General features: G+C 39.5%; 1 protein-coding gene and 1 pseudogene across 1 annotated transcript in view; one reads left to right on the forward strand and one right to left on the reverse strand.

Moving 5' to 3' along the window:
• Positions 1-2,596, forward strand: part of LOC103601301 — a 21,267-nt pseudogene extending 18,671 nt beyond the window's left edge.
• Positions 2,597-8,175: 5,579 nt separating this feature from the next.
• MAP4K4 (mitogen-activated protein kinase kinase kinase kinase 4) overlaps positions 8,176-26,964 on the reverse strand; it is a 112,809-nt gene continuing 94,020 nt past the window's right edge. The window contains exons 25-31 of the mRNA XM_008585686.1: positions 23,463-23,606; positions 17,109-17,243; positions 14,558-14,658; positions 12,093-12,242; positions 11,398-11,557; positions 10,454-10,593; positions 8,176-8,498 (exon numbers count right to left, since the gene is read on the reverse strand). Coding sequence (XP_008583908.1) covers positions 8,415-8,498; positions 10,454-10,593; positions 11,398-11,557; positions 12,093-12,242; positions 14,558-14,658; positions 17,109-17,243; positions 23,463-23,606 — 914 coding nt within the window. The 3' untranslated portion in view covers positions 8,176-8,414. The remainder of the gene's footprint in view (positions 8,499-10,453; positions 10,594-11,397; positions 11,558-12,092; positions 12,243-14,557; positions 14,659-17,108; positions 17,244-23,462; positions 23,607-26,964) is intronic.

The raw sequence follows: 26,964 nt of genomic DNA on the forward strand, positions 1-26,964 counted from the left end.
TGTGTGAAATATACACATTTCAAAATCCTAGTATAAAAAAAGATTGTAAACTATCCCATTTTAAAAAAAAATATTACATCCTGAAATAATATTGTGAAATATATTAAAAAACTTTAAATTGCACAACTAAATGTATACTATATCTTACATTACAGAGCAACAAAAAAGACAGCTTGTGTTGCAGGTTGACTTATTTTTGTTCACATCTTAAAAGCTTCTTGAGATCACTAAACAATAATTCCAAGATTGCTGCCTTCATATACTTTTTAGGTTATCTTGCAAGGTTAACTGTTTAAAAATTGTGATCGGGCTGGCCCCGTGGCGCACTTGGGAGAGTGTGGCACTGCTGGGAGAGCAGCGGCGCTCCCGCCGCGGGTTCGGATCCTATATGGGGATGGCCAGTGCACTCACTGGCTGAGCGCGGCACGGGCGACACCACACCAAGGGTTGCAATCCCCTTACCGGTCACGAAAAAAGAAAAAAAAAAATTGTGATCATATGCCTGTGGGCATCAAAGAACTAAAAACAAAAAATAAGAAACTTGAAATGAAACTTACAATAACATTTGGCAGCTGGTGTCCATAAACTCCAATAGCAAAGCAGTATCTGTTCTCAGTACTTGACCTTTGAAGAATGTTATGACTTTAACCTAAAATCCACATCAACACTTCTTTAATAAGTTTTATATATTGGCATGCCATGTTTAAGTTAAGATTGAAAATCTGAGACAGACCTAGGTCTGGGAACATGCAGTCATTTCTCTTTAGCAACCTCAAGGGTTGACTAAACATAGAAAGCTCTCCAGGGCCAGACAGAAGGAACAACTTTGTCTGATCTCAGATCCAGCAGGACTTGCCCATTTCCTGTGGCAGGAAGGTCTGCAGAATTCCTAACTTGGTTGCTGTAGGTTCACGAGGGAGCCAGCTGCATTACTGGGAAGGAGGAACCAAGAGTGGTGATCATTCCATAGAGCGGCCCCGGAAGGAGGGAATGGGCCGGTGAGACACACCAACACATCCTGCAGAAAGTTCCATCCTCTGCCACTGCCAACCGCACTTCTGCTGCACACACAGAAACTCTGCAGACTGGTGCCTTAACACCTGTTTGCTTTAAAGTACATTCACGTCACTGAGGATACCAGAGCCATTCTGTACATGGGTTCAAAAGTGTTCCGAGTGGCTCATGGACTGTTTGTCACCCTGGTACACACCTAGCCCCACCCACCCCAAGGCAGGTGGATGCTGGAAGGCACCGAAGGGACCTGAGGTCCTCTACATCCCAACAAAGCCCACCTTGAGAGGTGTGGGCCTGGCCAACCACTGAAGTTGCCAATTTCATCCCCTTAGACAATTCTGATTGTCCCCTTCACACTGGAGGTATTCTGTCCCCTGTATGTTCAACCCACTTTTCCTAGCTCTACCTGCATTTTGATGTCTCTCCAAATAAACAAACAAATGGGACCCCAAGTCTCCTCTTCTACCGGCTGAGGGGGCATTATAAAAGCCCTGAGCACAGAAAAGACACGAAACCCTATTGCCACCAGCATCATTGTTACTAATCCCAAAGCAGGACGCATTGCTCAGTGGAATCACCTGTAGAGGTTTACATTACTTCTACCAATTATTTTTGTTACCCTTTCTTTCAACTAATCTTTACTGGACCTATCTTTGGGGCCCTTTCCAGCTGGGCCCTTCTTGATGAGGCTGCAGAGGGTACAGAACCCACTGGGAGTGCATCCACATGTGACATGACCAAATGGGGGCATCAACTTTTCTCATTTCACAACTTTACCCACAGTCCAAATTCACACCAGCTTTTCTGGTAGCTACATGCTGTTGTAGCTAAAGAGTGTAAATTTCTTTCATATGCACTATTACTGAAGACTCTGCTTTAACATCTGGAATACACTAAGCACTGTTCCAAGTTACCCCTTTAGTCAACTCTTCTGCATTTCCCCAAAGGGGCACCATATCTTCAGACTCTGCTCAGCACACAGCGGTTGCTCAACTTGTTAGACTGATCAGAATGTCACCAAGTTCCCAGAAGTTTACTCGCATCCACACTTACTCAACGATGTACCCTGCAAAGGAAGGTCGGAAGGAGGCAGTACTGAGGAAATGTCCTTGATGCCAGTAAGAAACACATGAGGTGCTGACAAGACACAGCCCTTTTGAAATGAGACAGTTGCATGTATTTGCCAGAATGAGAAAAGGACCGCATCTCAGCAAGGCCAGTTCTATGTCTGTTCCTGAGAGCACACTTCGCTCGAGGCACGACCTGAGTAGCCTGATTCCAGCTTTGGACATGCCTTTTTGTTAGGTTGGAGGCTCACTCTCATGCAGGCAGGGCACAATCTGCAGGAACGGCAGCTATGCTTCCAGAATGGTCACCTATTCCATTGGTGGGAGGGGATCACTGGCTTTTCTAAGAGCTAAAACTCAAAACACACCTCAATAGGAATCCATTTCTCGGGCAGCATTTTGGGCTGTTTCCCCCGAATTGTGAAAGGTTAACTTTGTGGCTTTCGTTTGAGGCTGTGGACCAGCTGGCTGTTGGTGAGGTAGTTGGCCTTAAAGCTGGAGGAAGGCACCAGTGATACACATTAAGAACCTAGGGTGCCAATAAAAAGAAACGTACTGATACATGCTATAATATGAGTGAACTAAAAAACATTTTGCTAAGTGACAGAAGCCAGTCACAAAGGACCAGAGTAGCTTCTCGGGGGAAGGGGAGGATTGGAGGATAACATCAAAGGGGTGTGGGATGTCTTCTTGGAGTAATAAAAAAGTTTAAAAACTTGTGTTAGTGATGAATGCAGATCTCTAAGGGCCACCGAACTGTGTACTTTGAAAGGGTGAAATGCATGGTATGTATCTCAGTAACGCTGTTAAAAATGAATCAAAGAAGTAAGCAGTATCACTTATTGTGGAAAAGTTGTTTAATACTGGTTTCTAATGGTTGTAGTTATATGTGATTTCTAAACAAATGTAAGGAAGCAGCAGGACTGCTTTGCTCAAGGTTCATATGCATCCCTCCACAGCACTTCTGGCGGTACCCTACCAGAATTTCACACCTTACACCAAAATAGAAATGATGATTAAAAAAAAAAAAATCACTTTGTGCTGCAACATCTAATTCAAATTGTCTAGAACCAAGCAAACCAGGATTGGACTCAGGAATCAAGGGTCCTGTGGTGTTACTACAGCAACTCAAGACCCAGCTGGGGACTGGTGAGTATCACAGGCCTGTCATAGGACAAGGTGGCCTCATGCCCAACGTGGTAGAGCTCCACACCCCTCCTGGGGCCTGGCTAGACAAGTCCCTTCCTCACTGGTCCCACATGGCACAGGAGGGCTGGTTTTCCCTTGGATTAACACCAGAATTTTTATTTCATGCTACTTAAGCAAACGACCAGAGGATCTGAGTGCCTGCTCTGTACAGCACAATGTTTGGTAGTTTTCTGAGGAGCAGAGCAGATGTCAAATTTAATAAATGGTTGTTAAATCTGAGAACAATCTCAGATCATATGCAGGCCCTATACCTGACAGAAAGTAGCGAACAAGATAATACTATGCTAAGTCATCAAGGAATAGAGTTCGATATGCACAGAGAAGTTAGGCAGGGCAGAGCCAAATATGGGACAGTTTCAGGAAGATTTTGAAACATGGATAAAATATGATTAACCCTAAGATGAAGGCAGAGGTAGGTCAGGTATGAGAACCTAATATGTAAACACATATTTCTTCTTCTATACTACTCCCAACTTTTAATTCCTTAACCATTTTACTCCTTAAAATATACCAACTACTTCTAAAATGAAGCATGGGCATTTTTTTTAAGTGGTAGATGGCTGAAAAAATAGCAGTTTTACACCTTTGAATGTTATGACCAAACATAGCACTGGTGTTGGCTAGAGGGGCTGATTTGATCCTTGCTTCCTCTAAGTGAAATCTCAGCCAATGAAGGAGAAAGTTGGAACAGAAGACGTGCATTACAGTCTCAAGAAAACTCCACCAGACTTTTATTCCTAATAGTCCACCAGCTGCAACAAACACCAAATAAGAGAAGAAAGAACTTACTCATCTGGTGGCCTAGGTATTTACAATTTTATTTTCACCTAGGAGAAATAAACGACATGCATCTAGTACGAAGCACAAATGAGTTAATGGACTAACATATTTAACTGATGATGATGGAGCGCAGGCGGCCCTTGAAGGTGGCCTCAGATCTGTCAAATGGGGATCACACTGACTAGACCTATGGGGGATCCATGGGGCACCCCAGCATTTAGGCACAATGACTTTACACTGAAGGAGTTCCAATAACTAGGCCAAGTTTGTATTTATGTGTCAAATTGAGAAAGTTAGTTGTCCTATCAGGTATAGATATCATGCTACTTTTTTTTTTTTTTTTTCCTTTTTGTCTTTTTTTGTGACTGGCAACGGATTGCAACCCTCAGTGTCGTGCCCGTACCGGACCGGGACCAGCAACGGGATCGCAACCCTCGGTGTCGCGCCCGCACCTCGCTCAGCCAGTGAGCGGCCGGTCCATATGTGGGATCCAAACCCTCGGCGGGAGCGCCACTGCGCTCTCAAGCGGCGCACTGTAGCAGTGCGCCACCGGGCCGGCCCTTGCTACTTTTCTTTTTGATTCAATTTAGACTTGCAAAAATACAACCTTAATTCTTCCTAAAGGATGAGCTTTATTCCATTTTGGCTTCAGGAACATGGCAACAAAGAGCTCATCACCTACTTCTAAGACCTTTGGACAAACACTGGCTACATTCATAACCTATGCCTAGATATCCCTTGGGCAAGCTCCTGTTGTCTAAGACAGCAGGGTATGGGAGCCCACTCTGGCCTGGGTGGCTCAGGGCAGGAGGTGTGCATAAAATATGGATCCTCACAGGAAGAAAACACTCTGAAGGGTCATAACATATTTGAAACTCATGCCACATAAAACAGGTGTCATTTTTACTTTATTTAAGAAAAAAAGGGGGGGATGGGGGAGTGGATGACAACAGTGATTTTCACACAGTAGACAAGTTAGCACTGGAAAAAAACGGGGTGGGGGAGATGTACTTGCCACCAGTCTGCTTTGCAGCTTTATAATTAGTAAATCTAATGCAGTTTGTCATTTGTATTACTATTTAGTAAATTTATAATTGGCAAAATTAGGGATTATGAACCACTGTTAAGTGTGCTACAACTAAGACAAAAACCTAAATAACCCATAAAAAAAATCACTAAAATAAACCATAAATATGTGATGCACATGAGTTAACAAAACCACTTTGTAAACATTTTCTCCAATATTACGTGCATGAGAAAAAAGTCAAAACACTGCACTCAATACAGAAAAGGGCTACTCTGATTTAAATACAGAAAGGTATTAATCATTAAAGCTTTGACTAAACCTAGAGACATATTTGTGTTGTTGTGTACAGCACTCCTGTAACAGTTCAATGTTCCACATTTAATGGTATCATCATAACACTGTTTTCTTTTGTTAATTTTGCCATATTGGCACTGCTGTGAAATCACTACCCTGTAGAAAGGAAAAAAATCTTTTCTTCCTTAGAAGAACTTAAAATTTCAACAGCTTATGATCTTTTATGGAGAAACCTCACTGGGTACCTGCATCAAGCTGTAGCAACTCAAGTCTGGTTTACAATGTGTTGAAGCCAAGAAGGAAAGGAGGATAGGACAGTTAAGGAAAGCACACACCAGGGACCCAGCCAGAAGGACAAATGACTGTCCAGCTTCAGTTGATTAAGACCAGCAATGGAGTCATCAAGAGAGGACCCACTTGGTGCCTGGCACAGCATAAGCAGAACAGGCATGATCTGACCTGCGCTCAAGGCCCCATTACCATACCCTCTTAAGGGAAAGCCAATTTTTGTTAAGTTCCTAAATACTCAGCAATTCCAATGAAACACCATTTGCATTATTTGCTGCTTGACTTACAGACAGTGGCTTCCAGTCTGTGCATAATCCAAGACCACGACACCACATCTTCCGTTACTTCTCCCTTATTGGCATTGGATGTTTGGAATTTCTTCAAAGACACCTATCCACTTTTTGCTGCTCTCCAAAGCCAGGGAGGAGCTGCAACGAGCCGAGCTGTTCTTTCTTTATTCTCTTGATATGTGCACCTGTGTGTTCACTGTGGTGCATTTCATCTTATGAAAAGCCTAAACATGGATAGCAAATGATCAGCAGGAACTTGGTTCTAACTACAGTCCAGTGGTGGGGAAACCCAGCCTATCTCAAATCCTTTTCAGAGGTGCAATCAAGTCTTCAACCTTCTCTAGGGTAACTATAAACTAGCAAAAAAGAACCAGTTCTTTCTGCTTTGGCCATTAGCACTATTCCAAAGTCACACAAAGGGAAAACCCATTTCCACCTCCTTGTCCCTCCAAAAGAAAGTACGGCTTTCTTAGCTGATTTTGTCTTTGTGGGAGTATACGACTAGCTGTTCTTCCTGCATTTGTGAGTGTCTGTATTTTTTACTAGATGGTTGTAGTTCGCAGGAGAGCCTTTAGGGAAAATGCTCAACCAGGAGGAAGAAAATGTCATGGTCAGAATGGAAGCCAAATGGGATGCAGAAGCTGGCAAAGCCTTGGCAAATAGGTACAAATGACCGTTGTATTTGTGGGGGGAAAATAGAGGAAAATTCCACATTTTCATGCTATAATGGGAAATTAACCACAGTGGAAGACTAAGCCTATGAAACACCCGGCTTATGTTTGGTGAACAAAGCCTAAGCAGCTGCTGTGCAACATTCCCACTGAGAACTCAGCAAGAGGAAAGTAAGACGGCAGAAGCAAGCACCGCTCCACACCAAGACATTGATACCCTCAGAGGAACTGATGACCATGAAGCCATGAACCAAGTTATTACTCAAGACATTTATTACAAATGTCATGAACATATCCATAAAGTAAAACTGGTTTAAAAAAACAGAGAACGAGAGCAAGTGAGAAAACGAGAAAAGCCAAGGCTTCGCTATTACACCTAAAACACAGAAAGATGCCATTTTTATGAATAAGCAGAATTAACTACATTCTTAAAAGTTTAGTGCATTGCATTTTTAGAAAAGGGAAATACCCCGACCCCCAAGAAAAGGTTCCTGCAACACTGAACAGTTTGTGTGACTATTCTAATGTGACCACCTGTCTGCTACCAAATCCCAATTAAGAACAACGAGATCTCTAGTGTTGTAGGCTGCAGTTGCCTCATCAACCACTAATGCTGCATCTGGTAAAAATGAAGCGTTCTGCTTTCTAACCTTAGAAAGCAGATTGCATTAGCCATAGGACTATTTCCCATCTTCACGGACAGTTTTCTTGGGCCTGCTGACGCTTGTGACAAAATAATAGTCAAACTTCAATCTGATAGTTTTGGTATTTAGATTAAATTAAACATTAATGGTTTCCTCCAAAAACATATAAACTAAATCACCTCTCAATGCATTAAAGACAATGAGGTAGGCAAAAACATAAACATGTGGCTTAAGCTCTTTTTTTCTTCTGCAAGTGCAGACTGTGGTAAAACTGTTGTTGCACTTCTAGGTTTAAACAAAAATTAAACCCTTAACTGAGGCAGTGCTAATACTGTCACACAACAAAGTTCTGGCCATTATACAAAATGCACACATTTTCTTTCCTTTTTTTAGAATCATTTGCACATGGTTTAGGCAAAACCTGGTACACAGAAAAATGACTAGGTTCTTAACCATGATCCGACCCCCCAAAATCCAAAGAAACAAAATGGGACCCCCTTTAACCCATCCCATCCCACCTCCCTAGCCCCACCCACAAAAAGTTATCCTAGTAACTGTGTCTTTCACATTTTATAAATATTAACTTCTTAAACCTGCACCTTCTTCTTTGTCCACATATTGTCACATTACAAAAAAAGAAATGTCAATTAAATACATTGTTAATGTTACTATATTAAATCTGCTCTCTGCTTCATCAAACTGCTCCTTATAACACCACTTTTCACCTCCTTGTGCCCACTGCCAATAAAACCAACGGCATGTTCACTGTCGCCACCTTCAGACACCCATAAGATAGTCATTCAGAGACGAGGAATTCTGGAGCTGCAGGAAAGTGTTTGCTTCCCGGTCAGATGCTCAATCCCAAACACTTATAGCACCTGATGATAGATCTGAACAGCACCAGCTGCATTGCAGCCTTGATTTATTTTTGAGTAAAGAAAAAAAGAGAACAGGGATAAACTAGTAAAAGAAGAGCAGGAAGGAAGGGAGAGAGAGAACCCAGCACGTGAGGTCTGCACACACAGCTGTCCTGGCTGCACCAGTGCAGCTCCGAGCTCCAGTTGCAAGGAATTCCAAGTTCTCAGGACCTTGAAGACTGTGGAGGCCAGCAATCCTGGATCACACTGCTTCTACCAGCTCAGAAGAGAAGTCCTGCCTAAAGTCATGAAATAAACCTGACTGCTGCCACCAGACCGAACAGAGGCAAAGAACACCTGCAAAAACAAGAGAACAGAATGGTTACTACGGCCACAGGGTAACTTCCATGGGAGCAGGGCTTCCTGTGGTCCCCAACCAGGAAACTTAAGCCACTACCACACTCTACACCTGCCACATGCCAGAAGTTTAGACCCCAAAGAGTCTTTTCAAAAGAACATCAGGGATGATGATTTATTATTTGTAAGAAGTGACAATCTATAGCTTATTTCATAATAACTAAGGCTTATTAACTGGGTAATTCCTTATACATTGCCATATTGAGAAAACTCAAAGGAAAAAAATGTGATGTTTCTGAAATTGGGCTATTTCTTTCCACTTCCACTGTTAACATCTAGAAGATAAACATATTTGAAAAATGCAATGAGCAACAGGGAAGACTCTTCAGCAACCTAATTTCTCTCTTTTTAAAAATTAGGTAAAGGGCTGGCCCGAGGGCGCTTGGGAACGCAGCGGCACTCCTGCTGAGGGTTCGGATCCCATATGGAGACCGGTCCGCTCACTGGTTGAGCGCGGTGCGGGCGCGACACCGAGGGTTGTGATCCCGTTGCCGGTCACGGTGCGGGCGTGACACTGAGGGTTGCAATCCCGTTGCCAGTCACGAAAAAAGACAAAAAAAAGGAAAAAATAAAAAATAAAAATAAATAAATAAATAAAAATTAGGTAAAAAATGTCCTAATTTCTTCATATGACTCTATAGGTAAAGTAATATGCTTTATTTTGTGCCTTTTATTAAGAATGTTAAGGGACATGATGTCATACATGATAAAAATATTGAAAAGCCTTAACTCCAAAGAATGTTATAGCTAAGCCCACATTAAATACATTCAGGAAAAAGCATAAGCCAAAAAGCTGACAAAACCCTTGTCAGCTGAGTTGTATAGATTTTCAAGTTAACAGATTTGGGAGATACTATATGGGAAAAAGCTGTAAACCCCATTTGCAAATAAGATGCAGGGCTGCAGGAGACAGTGGCCTGGTGGTGATGTGCTGTTTGTGTTTAGTGTGTGGTTGGGCAGCAGCAGGACCGGCTGTCAAGGAGATGTGAGGCTCTCTTCTTTCTCACATCAAATTTGAGAGTTTAATCTGAGAAGTCAGCCTGCAGGCTGGTTGCTAAAATGTATACTATATCTCGATATGAGACAAGAGGTGGAAATGTCCTTAAGAGGCAAGTTTCTAAGGCCATAGTGCATTGTCTTAGGTGGTCAGACATGCCTTTATCCTACTAGACAGAACGGGGGAAGGCTGGACTTGGTAAAGGTCAGTTCCACCCTCAATGTCCTTCCCACAGCAGGCCGGGATGGGCCAATACCCTGTGTTATCTATCCCCCAACAAGGCTGGTTTGGGAGGGACTCTCCAAGAGAGAGTAACCTCTAGAACAGATAGGGATGTTGTGGCCAGTTCTGAAAAGGAAAGGTGCTGTGACACCCTAGCAAGGTGCAGAAGTTGTGGTGCTTCTGCACAAAATTTTTACTGTTTAGCATTTCTGATGTGCAAACCAGGAAGCTATTTCACTGCTCAAAAAGCAAACTAACAAGTGTTATCTTTCTGACACACATCAGAGGAGAAGAATCTTTACCTTACTCAACTGCATGGGTGGTTCCTTCCACTCATAAAAGAATCCCATCCAACTAAATTGGCAGCTTTAAACTTCCCTATCCCCAAACCAATACAGCCTAGACAGGTCACCTAATAGGGTTTAAAAAATCCATAAAACTGAATATATGATGATTTCTACAGAGACAAATACTTCCATCCCCTCGCAATAAAAAACAAACTAAAATGCACTCCAATCCCAACAAACATGTCTAAAAGTGATGTCTAAAAGTTCCTTGATGAATTTATTTCAGAATCTATCCAAACTCCAAGGAAATTCATCACCAAACTACACGGAAAATAAACCACTGCTAAAAGATAGCAGCAACTAAAAAGAAGCCATAAGGTAACCATTACCTTGTCATTGCGTTCACATAAGAATTTTAGTCTTTGAGCCCTTTTGTGCATAAACACACCGTCCAAGTGGCCAGTTTCCACAGATCGTATCTCTATGGCCTTTTCTCCCCAGCCCATTGTCTGATTGGATCGAATATATGCTTTGGGAAGGAAAAAAAAAAAAGCAAATCATTCAAGACAAGGAAATAGCCTTGAAAAGATGTCCTTATGTCAAACCCACCCACCCACATACCCACAAACACACACCACTACCTAAATGGCTAGCATTTGAGGACTTTTGTTTTTAAGAAACTTTGCCTTTGTAATTGCCTAGTCTATCCTGGGAAGTGGTAATCTGAATCAATGGTTGAACCTATTAATTTCCCTTAGGCCTTACATGCTTGTCTTGAAAAATAACCCACTTAGTTTATTAGTGCACATGTTTTCATCAATCCAGTCATGAGAGAAGGCACAAAGAAGAAATGATGAATGGATAGATGTGACTTGATTGCAATAAAACAAAAATAGTTTGGAGATATAAATGTAAACCTATGAAAATTTCAAACATCAGCCCTTATTCTCAAATGCAAAGCAGAAGACTGTGTATGAAGCTGTGTGTCTGGCTGTGGCTCTGCCACTCCCAAGAGCAAATCGCTTCCCTTTCTGTTTCCCTTTACTTTCCACAAATTGGTCAACAAAATACCTGTCCCGTTTTCTCCAGATATCTTAAGTTAAATTAAATGAGACATTGTTGAGTTTTAAAAAATATAAAATAATTACTTGGATTTTGTTCTAAAACAAACCATAACTATTTCCATGGCCTGCAATTGAACTTTCCACTATCTATTGCCAACCACTCTGCTAAATGACCAGAAGAGTTAAACCACAGGTAAAATTAGTATGATAAATATACGCAGTCTTAGAGAAGGCTCCACTTTCACAAACACTGCCTGAGTTCTACATACCTACAGATGTGGGCATCTCTCCCCACTGCAGAACCACATCCTTGGTGATTCTTCCATATGTATTCACATAAACCCCCTCATCTTCATAGCACACCAGAAGCTCCATCCCATCCGTGTTGGGGAGGATGATGATCGCATGGGGTTTGATGCTACATTGGATCTAGAAAAGAGGAACAAAGTGCAGAAAAGCATGTTTGTGGCTTTTTCCAGCCCTGTGAAAGAGCTCAGTAAGATTGTCTTGGTGAATGCACCAGTACCATATCCCTGGTGATAAATACAGCAATTAGGTAATATTTTGGAACACCTGTATGACATACATCCACAGTCTACCTTTATACTTTACTGACATATTTTCTGAGGCCCCTGAAACATATCTGGACAGTGGGCTCCATTTGAGAATCACTCCCACCCCACGGGTGTTGTGGCCTGCCAGCAACTGCCCCCAAATCCATCCCATGTTAGTCAAAGCAGGGGCTAAGAGGTTCTCAGGAGGGCTTCACAGAGCGGGGAGAGTGGATTTCCACTGGTCTCAGAGCATGGAGCTATTGAAAATGGCACATCACTTAAATACTCACCCCCACACCAAGGGGAAATGAAGAATCCCTGCTTGTGTTAGTTCACTAAGCAGAGTAAAGAAAAAAGTCAAAACAAAATGAAGCCAGTCAACCAACCATAGAGTGTGGGTTCTTTCTTACGTGTGTTGGTAGATAAATGTCATATACTGATCCTGAATCCACATCAACAGCATGAAATCCAGCACAGGATCCATAGATCACTTTCAACCTCTGGCCTTCCTCCACAGTGAGATCCACCAGTAATGGCTTATGTACCAATTCTCCAAATGACTACAAAGAAGTCACCAAGAAAAAAGCAGTATGATGAAGCTGAACTTATGTCTAACAGATCACACTAGACAAGCTAGACTCAAGGTACTCAGCTATTCAATTACTGAGCCACACTGCCAACAACCAGAAGGCAAAAATATGCTATAAAATGAGTCTTTATTATGCTTTTGACTGTTAATTAGCATCCGGAAGACACTCCTTCCAGGAGTTATCCCAAATCTCCCCTATCCAGCAGCCTAAGAATTCTGCTCTGTCACTTACTGTCTTATTGTTTGTCTTGATCAGAAAAATATATAAAATAAAATAACTGGACTTTCTATAGCATACTATTCAACTTCTCAAATGCAGACAGCAGAGCAAGAGGAGCTAGGGACTCGCACACTGAGAATTCTATCAGTGTTACCGTCCTAGTAACTACTTGAGCTACAAAGACTTCTACATTAATTTTTGACCAGATAGGTGATGAAAGGCGGTAATATACTGTGATAGCTATAGCTATATCCAGCTATACTGGACAGCTTCAGTTTTTCATTAATATCAATATCCACAGCTTACGAGACTGGGATGATGATGAAACAGAATACAGTCGTCCCTTGGTATCCATGAGGGATTGCTTCTAGGACCTCCCAGATACCAAAATACAAGAATGCCCAAATCCTTGATATAGAATGGTATAGCATCCTCCCATATACTTTAAATCATCTCTAGATTACTTATAATGCCTAACACAATGTAAATACCATGTAAACAGTTGTATACTATATTGTTTAGGGAATGACAAGAAAAAAAGTCTGTATGTGCTTGGTGCAGATGTAATTTTTTTTCAAATACTTTTGATCCATTGTTGGTTGAATAAATCCATGAATACAGAAGGTTGACTGTAGCTTTAAATAAGGTAATATTTATAAATGCAATTAGAATGCTACTTGGGACATAAAAGATATTAAGTCCATATCTCAGAAGTTAATGAAATTTTATAATCAATTATCTTTATTCAATATACTTGGGTTTTTTTGTTTTTTTTTTTTTAACAAGTACAGTAAGCTCATTTACCCTGCTTTACTGGGGAATCAAGCAATAAGCAATACAAATGCGTAAATTTTCTGAGTAACTAAAACTTATCCTTTCAGTAAAACATATCCAAACTATTTTTTAAAATAAGCAAACAAGAATTTAAATAAAAAATAAGAATTTTGGATGAAAAATTCTTAATTCTTTGCTCTGTACTAAAATGGCCCCAGGAGCTATGACTAAGGTTTTATCTTTAGTATAAGAAGTGATGCAATTAAGTTATTTGTAATATTTGATGCCAGAGTAATGTCAATTAAGAATTTCATAAAGTTGTATTTAGTACACATTCTAGAATAAATTATCAAAAAGACGTATTTAAAATGCCCACAGAAAACAACTGCTAATTTTCTATGGGTTTCTGGGGGGAGACCTGCTAAAGAACTTTACTTAAATACATTGAAGACCACTAATTTTACTTAAAAAATTGTTTTATTCACAGCTCTTTAGAAACCTAACCACCAGTCCAAGTGAGGTAAGTTTACAATCACAATTACATGTGTATGTGTAGAGTCACAAATGGAAACAATCCTAATTTTAAAACAAAGTGTCCCTTCACTTCCTTTCCTAAAACTGTGTACAGGCAAAATGGCAAAACCATCTAAGTTTATATATTAGTTTGGATGTTATATACAGTTTTTTAATTTAAACAAACATGGGATCATATTATACATACTTTTAACTTCCTTTTTCCATTTAATGTGTATCATTAAGAATCTCTGTAATTTATTTATTTATTTTTTTTTAAAAGATGACCGGTAAGGGGATCTCAACCCATGGCCTTGGTGTTATCAGCACCACACTCTCCTGAGTGAGCCACCGGCCGGCCCTGTAATTCAATTTTTAACTAGTACTCTATTGAATAGATACACCTTAACTGTTATCAAAAACACATCTAAATATTGATACAAATCCACGACTTAATGTGAGGTCTGCTTTTTAAATGGAGAGTGGAAGTGATGTTGTTTTGTCTTTTCCTGTGTTACCATATTGGCACATCAATCAAAGTGTCTACCCAACATCCAGCTTGCTCCCTTTCATACTCCGAGGGCTTAGAAAGCAGATAACTAAGCTTATTACATTAGAAATGACCTCTTATGATAAAGTTAGATGCTACACTAGCTCTTATATTATCATTAGCTTTCATACTATGGATATGAACTATACAGACTCTTTAAACTTATTCCCTGGCTCTTAGTCACAGTTGCATGGCTTATACTACTTTTAAATGCACTTGATGTTGTTACCTTAAAGGCCATGAATTTGTGATATGGCTTGGGTGCCCACGCATAGACTTCCACAGAACTCTTCAAAGCAATTACCAGAAATTTGATTCTTTCATATTTTACTGGGGGAAAAAAACACAACAACAACAACAATATAAAAAGCAAGAAGCACGGGTCACTACCAACATGAATTTTAAATTGTTTTCGTTGTCTTCTGTAAACTATATAAATATGCCTTCTATTGATTTGTTTAAACCAGCAGTGGGAAAAAAAAATGCAGAAATCGAGCCACACAGTTTCCTTTTCCAATTCTTTAATGTATGTTCCATGCTGTTCCCATCTTTTTTGATGTTGTACTGGGTTCAACTCAAACACTCTGGATACCATCAATGAGTACTTTCATTAATGTTCATAGCCCTCATAGATACCAAGTATTGTATAATCAAGGACAACGCCGGGCATATCATCCTAAAGTCTCGACATTACTTCAAAAGAACAATGACATAACTAATCAGCCAAGAGACTCCTGAAGCATAGAAAAGAGGTCAAGGTCTTCTGTGCAGCTTTCCCCAAGTCCTGCATGGGCCTCACAAAGACAGAGGAACCCAGACGGTGATAACAAAATAGTCAGTGAATCTTGAATTCTATCAATAGAAAGGAATATCTGTGCACAAGTCCAAGTATCACTCCAGATCTTTTCCTGACCTACAGAGGCAGTAATTTCTAGGATTCTATTTAAAGTTCTGCACCAGAAGTGCAGTAATAAATCTCATTTCAACCATGTTTTAAAAAAACAACAAAAACTGTTTCCTTTCCATAGCTGTTTCAGTTCCCTTACAGCCTAGCAACTCCGCTAATCAAAACAGCCACTCTGAGGATCCCTGACCACACGTGACTTACTAGTCTCATGCAAATTCACTGGTTCCTTTGTAAGCTCTCTAACTTCACACTGCTACTTGATTCTTTCTGTGTGTATGAGAAATGACTTGTTAACTTGATAACTCTCCTTGTTAAATTCCACATATTGTCCTATTCAAATAAATCACTGGCATTAATATTAAGAAATAAATGATTATAAGAGGCTGTCCAAACCAGTGCTGTTTAATAGAATTTTCCATGATGATGGAAATGCTTTATGTCTGCACTACTGATATGATAGCCAATAGACAAACGTGGCTACTGGGCACTTAGAATGTACTAGTGCCACTGAGGAACTAAATTCCACAGTTTACTTAATTTTATTAATCTAAATATACATTTAAATAGTGCCCTGTTCTTGGCGGCAACCACAAAGATAATGAATAGATGCTATTACCCATGCTTATTTCTAGGAAATACTTGTGATTCACTCTGTAAGAATGACAGTTTTGTGCTGATGAAAAGCCCAGTACATACAATCTAACATGCTTACCTCTAGCTCCCTCTGTAGGATCATCTAATCATGTACATTTCAGCTGTTATGAGCTGTTCCATTAAATTTAGCCTTAGATAATTTTAGCTATACCTCAACAAATAAAAATACTTCAAAGAAACACAACACAGAAAATCCTAATCCCAAAATCTATACCAAGGAGATAGTACTACTTTCCAGTATCACTTAGAATCATTCCAAATATTGAGGTGGCTCCCATAATCATTATTAGTCAGCGAGCTGAGGGTTGTAGACAGACTTCATAAACAAGACAATGTCAAGGATTATAATATCCTGGGGAGCAGAGGAACTGACTATAGTTCATACTTCATAAACACAGAAAAAGGAAAACATGCAAGCAGAAATCAACATTCAGCTGTTACAAATTCTAGTAGAATATATCATCTTTCCCATAAAGCTTTTATTTGGCTAAGATCCATTATTTCCCCTTTATTTCCAACATTAGCACCAGTATTTTGATTTTTTTTAATAGGAAAAAAGTTAGTTTGGGTTTTGTTTCTGTGAGATTATTCATGAGAATCACTGCATGCATTCCCCCCCCCCCCCCAAAAAAAAAAAAAAAAAAACAATACAGTTGCCATAAAACGCTGACTGGCCAGCTGCAGTCATTTACTAGTAAGAGCACAGTAGCTTTGCAGAGTGCATCTAATTCAAAATGACAAGCTATAATGCTTTGGGTCAAATTCTCAAATGTTGTATCAGTGATTGCCAAGGACCCACCGTCTTCTAAATGGAGAATAAGCCTGGCATGTAAACAAGCAGTTCAGGTCAGCTGGCTTTCATCTGACAAGGCTTCCTTAAAGAGAGGTTACTTTGCACCACATCTTACAGAGGAGAAGAAAGTGGACTGTCAACAGAGAAGGGTGAAAAGTCTCTCTTGCAAGATAAATGGTGTCAGGGAGACTGAGGACAGAGGAAGCTGCAGGAACAACTATGTTATGCTTACAGGTGCACACAGGCAATATCTACCTCGAGATGAGACCTTAAGATTAGAAGATGCCTTAGACACAGAAGACCAGAAATGAGTCATATGTTTCCAGAAACAAGTTTATTAATATAAGCATCAAAGAACAAACGGATTTTAAATTACCCTAATTAGACTCTGGAAAAACAAACACTTAGGACCCTCCTAGAACTTACCAACTTTATAGTGTACACATCCTTCCAAGTCCCCTACAGTTGTCCATCCCTGCTTCTTCTCAACTTCTGGATCATTGTGAAGTATTTTATTTCTTAACCAGGACAAATAGTAGACACGTAACTTATCCTTTTTGCCTATCAAATAAATATATATATGTTACATGCAGATTCAAAAGCAGTTATCACCATTCATAACACCAGTAACCAAAAGAAACTTCTATAATGGTAAATATTATTTCCCCCGAAGCAACCATTTAGTATCAAAGTTTTTTTTTTTTTTTTCTTTGTCTTTTTCGTGGCCGTTAAGGGGATCGCAACCCTTGGTGTGGTGTCGCCCGCACCGCGCTCAGCCAGTGAGCGCACCGGCCATTCCTATATAGGATCTGAACCCGCGGCGGGAGCGTCACTGCGCTCCCAGCGCCGCACTCTCCCAAGTGCGCCACGGGGTCGGCCCTAGTATCAAAGTTTTTTATTTTTATTTATTTATTTATTTTTCCCTTTTTTTGTCTTTTTTCGTGACCGGTAACGGGATCGCAACCTTCAGTGTCGCGCCCATACCGCGACCAGCAACAGGATCGCAACCCTTGGTGTCGCGCCCGCACCGCGCTCAACCAGTGAGTGGACCGGTCTCTATATGGGATCCGAACCCTCGGCGGGAGCGCCGCCACACTCCCAAGCGCCGCACCCTACCGAGTGCACCACCGGGCCGGCCTCCCTAGTATCAAAGTTTTTTTGTTTTTTGTTTTGTCTTTTTTTCGTGTCCAGCAACGGATCGCAACCCTCAGTGTCGCGCCCGTACCGGACCGGGACTGGCAACGGGATCACAACCCTCGGTGTCACGCCTGCGCCTCGCTCAGCCAGTGAGCGGGAACCGGTCTGTATGTGGGATCCGAACCCTCGGCGGGAGCGCCGCCGCGCTCTCAAGCGGCGCACTGCAGCAGTGCGCCACCGGGCCGGCCCTAGTATCAAAGTTTTAACGGAAAATCAATTCAGGCTATTCAGGTGGACTTTTGAAACCCTACAAAATTATCACCAGTGTTGGCTCGGGCTAGAAGGAAAGGCTTTAAAAGAATAATGAACTCACACTTATGTGGATGGATAGGATTGATAATCCACAAAGTAATACAAAAACCTGCACAACAATACAACCAAGAGAGATTATAAAATGCTTTTACATGTATTATGCCACTTTCTCAAAACCCTCTAGAGTAGCTGCTATATACCATTAGAAAGGTAAGCACAGAAGGGTTACATTAATCACCCAATGCAGGAATCTAGAGAAAGGCAAGTCACAAATCGGAGATGTGTGGCACTTAAACAGCTGACAAAGGATTCACATCAAGAATACGAATAATGCCTCAAATAGAGAGATAACCCAATAGGAAAGCTAGGCAAGCCACCAGAACAGGAACTTCACAAAAGAAGTGATCTCACAGATACATATATATATATAAAGTGCTTGCTTTCCACAGTGAACAGTGAATGCATATTAAAACCATAAACAGATACAATTTCATGCACCTGTCAGAATATCTAGAATACTGACAATATCAAAGGTAAGCAAGATGTGGAGCAACTAGAAACTTCATAAGCTATTGTAAACTGTCAGAACATTTTTAAAAGTTTGGCATTATCTATTAAAGTAGGACATATGCATACTCTACATATGATCCCACAATTTCTCTCCTAATACAAATAAATGTGTATGAGGCCCCCAAATACATGAACAGGAATGTTCACAGCAGCATTATTCATAACAGCCCCAAATGGGAAACAACATAAATGTCTACATCAACAGTAGAATGAATGAATAATTGTGATGTACTCATTAATAGGAATGAAGAGCAAACTATGGCTACAAGCAACAACAAAATGACATTGAGCAAAAGCAGCCAGACACTCACATTAATAAGATAAAGAAGAGAAATTCTATGATCATATCAACAGATGCAGAAAAAGCATCTAACAAAACCCAACACTTAGTCATGATAAAAACTCTCAGGAAAGCAGGAATAGAGGGGAATTGCCCCAATTTGATGAACATCTACAAAACACTTATAGCTAACACCATACTTAATGGTGAGAAACTAAATGATTTCCCCCTAAGACTGGAAGTAAGGGAAGATGTTCCTTCTCACAACTCCTATGAAATATCATACTAGGTGTCCTAAGCGAATGTGTAAGACAAGAAAATAAATAAATAAACAAAAGTTATAAGGACAGAGGAAAGAAAGAAAACCATCTTTGTTCACAGAAGACATGATTGTCTAGGCAGAAAATCTCAAAAAATAAGCAATAAAACTCCTGGAACTAATAAGCAATTATAGTGAGGCTGCAGGACACAAGCCTAATATATAAAAGTCAATCCCTTTCTTATATACCAGCAACAAATAGCTAGAATTTAAAATTAAAAACACAATGCTATTTACATTAGCAATAAAAAACCAAAATGGGTATAAGTCTAACAAAAGAGCCCTTTCAAGATCTACTTGAAAACTACAAAACACTCATGAAAGAAAACAAAGAATTAAATAAACAGAAAGATATTCCATGTTCACAAAGAGGAAGACTCAATATTCTCAGTTTTCCCAACGTGATCAATGCAGTCAACACAATATTGAAAAAGAAAAACAAAGTTGGAAGACTGATAGTACCTAACTTCAAGATTCCCTATAAATCTATGGTAATCGAGCAGTGAGGTTATTAGCAAAAGAACAAACAGATCAATGTAACAAAACAGACCAGAGAGAGACCCACACAAATGCAGTAAACTAATCTTTGACAAGGGAGCAAAGGCAATTCAACAGAGAAAGGACAATCTTTTCAACAAATGCTGCTAGAACAACTAGATATCCACATGCAAAAGAAAATGAATATATACACAGACTTCTAAACTTTCACAAAAATCAAATCAAAATAAACTGTAGACCTAAATGTGGAATGCAAATCTGTAAAGCTTCTGGAATACAACATAGGAGAAAATCTATGCGACCTCAGATTTGGCAATGACTTTTTAGATACAACACCAAAAGCACAATCCATGAAATAAAAAACATAGCTGGACTTTGTTAAAATTTTAAACTTCTGTTCTGCAAGAGACACACTGTTAAAGAAAATAAGCAGATAAGCCACAGACTGGGAGAAATAACTGCAAAACATACATCTGATAAAAGATTTGTACCCAAAATATACAAAGAACCCTTAAAATACAACAGTAGGAAAACAAACAACCCAATTACAAAATGGGCTAAACATGTGAGCAAATACCTCACCAAAGAAGATATACAGATGGCAAATAAGCATATGAAAATATGCTCAACATCATAAAGCATTGGGAAATTTCAAATTAAAACAACAATGGGATACCATTACATGAACCTACCAGGAGGTCTAAAATCCAAAACACTGACAACACCAAATGCTAGCAAGGATGTGGAGCGACAGGAACTCTCATTCTTTGCTTGTGGGAATGCAAAATTATATCACCTCGTAGAAGACAGCTTGGTAGTTTTTTTTTTTTCTAAGCTAAATGTAGTCTTACCTTTTGTTCCAGTAATTATGCTCCTAGGTATTTACCAAATAAATAAGCTGAAAGTTTATGTCCACACAAAAAGCTGCATACAATGATTATATAGTGGCTTTATTTATAATTGCCAAAACTTGGAAAAAACCAAGATGTCTTTCAACAGGTGAATGAAGAAACTGGTACATACATATAATGGAATATCATTTGGCAATAAAATGAAAGTTTATCAAGTCACAAAAAGACATGGAGGAATCTTAAATGGGTATTGTCAAGGGAAAGAAGCCAGTCTATAAGGCTACGTACTATATCATACATGAGATAGTAAAAAAACAGTTGTCGTCAGGGTCTCAGGGGTAGGGGTAATCAGAGATTTTTAGGGCACTGAAACTAACCTGCGTGATGTATGATGGCAGACACATTATACATTTGCCAAAACCAACAGAATGTACCACACAAAGAATGGAACCTAATATAAACTACAGACTTTAGTTAATAACAACATATTAATACTGGTTTATCAAGTGGAACAAATGCACCACCCTAACACATAATGTTAATAATAAGGGAAACTGCAAGGGAAGGAGGATACGGCAACTGTATTTTTGCTCAATTTTTCAGTAAACCTAAAACTGCTCTAGGAAAAAAAAGTCTATATAAAAAGAGAGAAGCAGCTGCCACTGCCAGAACTCGTACCATTTTACCATTTACTTGAATTCAAATCAATGAAGGCAAAACCAATTTAAGGTGTTCAAAGTCAGGACAGGGCTTACCTCTGAGGGGCAGTGCCTGGGAGACAGCACAGGGGAACTTCGGGGGTGCTGGGAATGTTGTTTCTTCACCAGGATGCAGAAGGATGGGGACTACATGGATGGATTCTATTTGTGACAGTTCACTGAGCTGTATACTTATCTGTGCACTTTCTGTTTATGGAGATACTTCAAAAAGTTCATGGAAAAATAGAATTAAAAGATAACACAAATCTTTCCAGGAACTTTTTGAAGTACCCTCCTATATCTTATACTTCACTATGATCCTTTTAACTTTATAAGAAAGTTTTTGTAGGAAAATGTCCAATATATGTTAAGAAAAAGATCACATAAGTTTTATAGTGTTTTGTTCCCATATCATGAGACATATTTACAGAAAAGAGAAGGAAATATAAAATGTTAACAAAAGTCATCTCTGAGATGAGGGTGACATTCAGGAAGAATCCTAAGTCATTTCTATTTCTGAAGCTTTGTACGATGGATGTACATTACTTTTCTGACTGTGGAAACCATTAAAAGCCACTAAAGAAGGAAAGAATACAGAAAAGTAAACCAAAAAACAATCACTTGTAGCAGCTGACTATTGATCCCGTGAACTGTCTCATTTCACGAGACCACAAAATCAAGTTTCCTTTAGCTGTAGATTTGTTATTTTGACTCCAACTTTAAAAACTGCCATTTTCTCATTTAAGTAAAAAAACAGATGGTGGAATTTTTGCATTTCCACAAACTTCTTTAATTATAAATGAAAACATATTTGAAAAGTAAAACAATTACAAGCAAATTTGTTATATATAAGAAAATATAAACAAGCTGGTACTAGTAGATAACTAAATCAAAGTTATTGGTGGTAAAATAAAACCTACTTAAAGTCATTATTTTGCATACCCTTTGACCCAGCAATAACAAATTATTAGGAAATTATAACCTATACGACATAGATATATATGCCCAAAGATTAAGAATATTTGTGAAAAATGTTTACATGAGAGAGACAAAGGAAATAAACCTGAAGGGCAACAACAGAAAATAAGTAATAAACTTTAATATGTCTATGTAAGAAAACATTCCCTAGCCACATAAAATGGACACCATGGAGAACGCTTAATGTCATGAAAAAAGCAGGTTACATGGACTGGAGCAACAGGCATGGTGGGATACACCCTGACTTCGGGACTGCGGTTACCACTGGTGGGCCCATGGGGGAGGGGACACTGACCATACAATACCACAGACTATTCTCTCATTATTGTTCTCTGAATCTTAATGTCATGAAAAAAGCAGGTTACATGGACTGGAGCAACAGGCATGGTGGGATACACCCTGACTTCGGGACTGCGGTTACCACTGGTGGGCCCGTGGGGGAGGGGACACTGACCATACAATACCACAGACTATTCTCTCATTATTGTTCTCTGAATGTTTGAAACACTGCATAACTATTTTTATGCACATTTTTTCCTTACATGTGTACATTAAGTGTGATGTATACCTAAAAGAGTGGAAGTTAAAATCCTAAACAGTTTAAAATTTTAAAGTTAACAGATTTTGTCTCTGATTTTACTTTTTATTTCTCCTAGTTTCTTTTCTGCAGTCATTTCTTACTTTGTACAATGAACATAAATTATATAATTTATACTAATAGAAATGCTCTTTTTTTAAAAAGAAACTTACAGTGGTAATTGACATAAGAATAAAAAACACAATATAGTACTTTTGTGATAATGGCAAAGAATAGTTCCTTTTGCATGTAAAAGAGCCCAGTGAAAGGGAGTCGACACAGATTTACACAATGGATGAGACAAATGACACCTAACAAGCAACAAGGGCAGAGGGGGTGGGCGTGTGCTGCTCAAGACTGCACTCTGGAAGAGCCACAGATCAAGTGTGCACATGTGTCACATCTGAATAGATCTTCCTCTCACATGATTATAAAATCATAGTGTAGTCGTATCTCATTTAGCCAGTACATCAGAGAACAAGCTAACTGAAGTTTAGTGTGTAAAGCTAAAATATTTTTAAACAGTGTCATATATTCTGCTTTACTAAACAAACGCTTACCAGATATTGTCACCAAGACGTTCAAGCCCTCGAGTACATCCATTTGTTGAAATCGTCTTCGGTTGATAAGAGGATATACCTTCCCTTGGCCACTTCTGTCCAGCAGCATCAGGCCACTCTCTGTACCCACTAGCAAATTCACTCCTGTTTCAGGGATACAGAAAGGCCTAAATTTTATGCTCTGCTTGGCAAATAGCTAGGCTGTACAGAAAGGATAACACCACCTATTTGGAAAAGAGTTCAGCTTCCTTAATTCACATAGAAAAATAAACTCTTAAGACAGTCAGAGGTTAAAGCAACCAAACCTGCAAAACGCTGCCATATAGGAGTGATGGTAACCTATTTATTCAAATATAAGGATATAAGGGGGAAGAACGAGGAAGCCTTTAATTTCCTTCACAATCATCAGTTTCCAGCTCTTCCTCAGTTCCCCCAGAATGCTGTCAACCCACTATCTCTGTAGCTTTACAGAGTATACATTTAATTCGCCACATTAGATGCTCAGATAAACCTTCATTTGATACAGTGGTCTCTTCATGCTTCTTTTATCTTTATTTTCACTGGCAAACTTCTGGAATGAGCTCTCCTCAAATTCTTAATAGTTTGAGCTTTTCTTAAAGACCACTCTCCACCATCCTCAAGAAACAACTGCACTCAGTTCTCTTGTCCCTCCATTTCTTTGGAATGTTAAAATATTGTGATCTCCCCACATGATCCATCCTAGCTCTCTGACCAGGTACTGTCACGATTTTCCTGCTTCTGCTATGGTGTGAAGTCTCCTTCCTGGTTTCCATGCCCCTTCTCTGCATCATAAACAGGCTTTTCCTCTGCTGGCTGGCTGACACTGCCCCATGCTCGAGCAGTCTCTAAGAACCAGTAATTCCCAATTCTTTGCTGCACCTCCCTGCTTTTCCACCTGCTACAGATTTCTACTGAAATCAGCTTTCTGACTTATGTCACTTCTATCAACAATGCCACCCTCTCACAGCCACTCTGCAAAACTAGCTAAACTGGCCACCAAATCCAGTTGAGACCTCCTCTTCTCTGTCCCTTCCTTTCCTTTTCCTCTGCCGTCACCCTACTTTAGGTTTTGGCAACCTTATGATTGATGGATGAGACCTTATCTGAGGTAGGTAAAATAGTCTCTCTAGTTTCTCATGACTGCACATCAAATTAATCCCAATCTTCCTAAAATACTCACTGAGTCATGCTGTTTCTTCAAAAACTACACACTCCACACAGGAAAAGTTCCAAAAGCCTCAGTCTGCCACTCAAGACTCCCTGTCCCTTGAGCCATATCATTCACTTATTTCCCCAAATGTTCTTGTTTCCTTGGTCTAGAACCTTCATCACCTAAACCAACTTTGTAACAAGTACCACAGATAACCTTATACCTTTAGGGAATTGGGCACACATATGTTTACACTGATTCCCTGAACTAGGTAATAAACTCACAAGACAAGGAATAAAGTATTTGTGCTTTTGCAAAGAAATTGCTCAATCAATATTTTCAGGTAGGTGGAATGACGGGAAAGATCAAGGCATGCACACATGCACACCCACCCACCCACACCAGAGAATTTAAAATGACTAATTGTGAAGTCTACAAGAGAACAGCCCTACCAGAACCCTCTCTCAGCTCTGTGTCTGTTCCATATTGAATGGGTTGCCCCAACATTTGGAGGACAGTATCTACCCAAGCAATCCTTGTGAGGAAACTGGAGGCACCTTTTGGGGTCTTGGGGAAAGTGGGGAACCTGGAGTTTACAAATGGACTTAGCATTACTGCTGTCCACATTTGAATGAGAACTGCAGCTGATGTGGCTGTCGGTTAGAAATGTGCCGAAGCACCAAAGGCTCTGAACTACCACTGAGTCCTCTGAACTATCCTGGAGTCCTCAGAAAAGATAAAAACTGTAAAGAAAGCCTTATGAATTCTACGGACAGGCATCTACAGTTTCTGATGATGGCGTGACCTGATAAAAGTCCCCCCACTGAAATCTGCTGCCTGGCATACAATGCAAGTCTCCCTCTTGCCCTTGTGGAAATACTGCACGTTTACAAGAGCATCTGTGTGCACACACCTCCACCTCATCATAGGCACTTTCTATCTAGTGTTATCTTACTCAGATAGTTTGTCAGAGCCTGACATACTATGAAATAGCTTCAGAAAATGTGAAGGAAGCCTGTGGAATTTTAGGGAAAAGGGAAGCCTGAGTATTCACTTAACTACCTGCTTCTCATGTAAAGTAATCTTTAAAAGTAAACCCTCCTCAAAATGTATGTACAGCATAAGAAAAAAGGCTTATAAATGCATAACACTTATTCTATCATCTATAATTAACATCTTCAGAACATACCATCTAGACCAGCGCTATCCAATAGAACTTTCTGCTCTGAGGTAAGTGCTCCTTATCTGTGCTGTCCATTAGCCAGTGACCACATGTTGCTACGGAGCACAAGAAATGTGGCTAGTGTAACTGAGGAACTAAATTTCTTCTTTTAATTCATTTAAATTTAAACAGCCACAAGAGGCTAGCAGCTACCACAATGGATAGCTCAGCTACGGATGATCTTGGTATTCTATAAATCAGGGAACATCATGGCATTGAATTAGAGTTTATGACCTTACCCTTTTTAAACTTACAATAAGCTGTTATGTTTTCATGAGTGAGAAGTTCTTTAATAGAAATATCATACACATCAGATAGTGACTTAATGCTAAGAGAAAAAATTGCTATCCAATTAAAAACAAAGTTATTATCAGTATAAGAAAAACCAATACTTAAAATACACAATATACTCCACTCATTTTCATATTACTCTGTTTTTGAGGTTACCCTGACTACATCCCTATCAAGGTAGAATTTATTTGGACATTATTCCTTGGTGTTTTCCCTTCACATACCTAGATGAGTTAATTCTAAACAGCTTAAAAGTTATTTGCCAAAAAGACAAATATTTGCTGATGGAGGCAACAAGCTGATTCCAAAGGTTACATTTTACATAATATTTCAATATTTTCCTGGTCAATCTTCAATAACAAGTAGCTAATAAAAAAAAAATTTTTTTTAAAGCCTATGTCAAGAATCTGGTAATAACTACCCAAAATATGAGCCTTGGCAGATATACTTATATTATTTGTGGTTTCCAAAAATAAACAGCACTCAAACACCAACTTCAAGATTTTATAGTGACAAAGAATAAGCAATAACAAATAAAGCTGGAAAATCTTTTCACATGCACAAGAATTGCAGATATTTTGGCGCTTATACCCTATCTTCTAATTCTCTACTACATATCTCCAAGAACAGCATAATTTTGCAAAGCACTGACTACTAACAGTCAAACACAGTCACTGGAAAGTAACAGCCTTGGAAGTTACGGGCCTATGAAAAGAGTGGAATGTTAAAATTTTTTATAAATATACTTTTTAAACCTTTCAACTGTTAGATATAATTAAATTTTACAATGCTTATATTAGGGCCCCCTTCCTCGATCA

Source organism: Galeopterus variegatus, unplaced genomic scaffold (genome assembly GCF_000696425.1).
Source record: "Galeopterus variegatus unplaced genomic scaffold, G_variegatus-3.0.2 Scaffold3670, whole genome shotgun sequence".
NCBI lineage: Eukaryota > Metazoa > Chordata > Mammalia > Dermoptera > Cynocephalidae > Galeopterus > Galeopterus variegatus.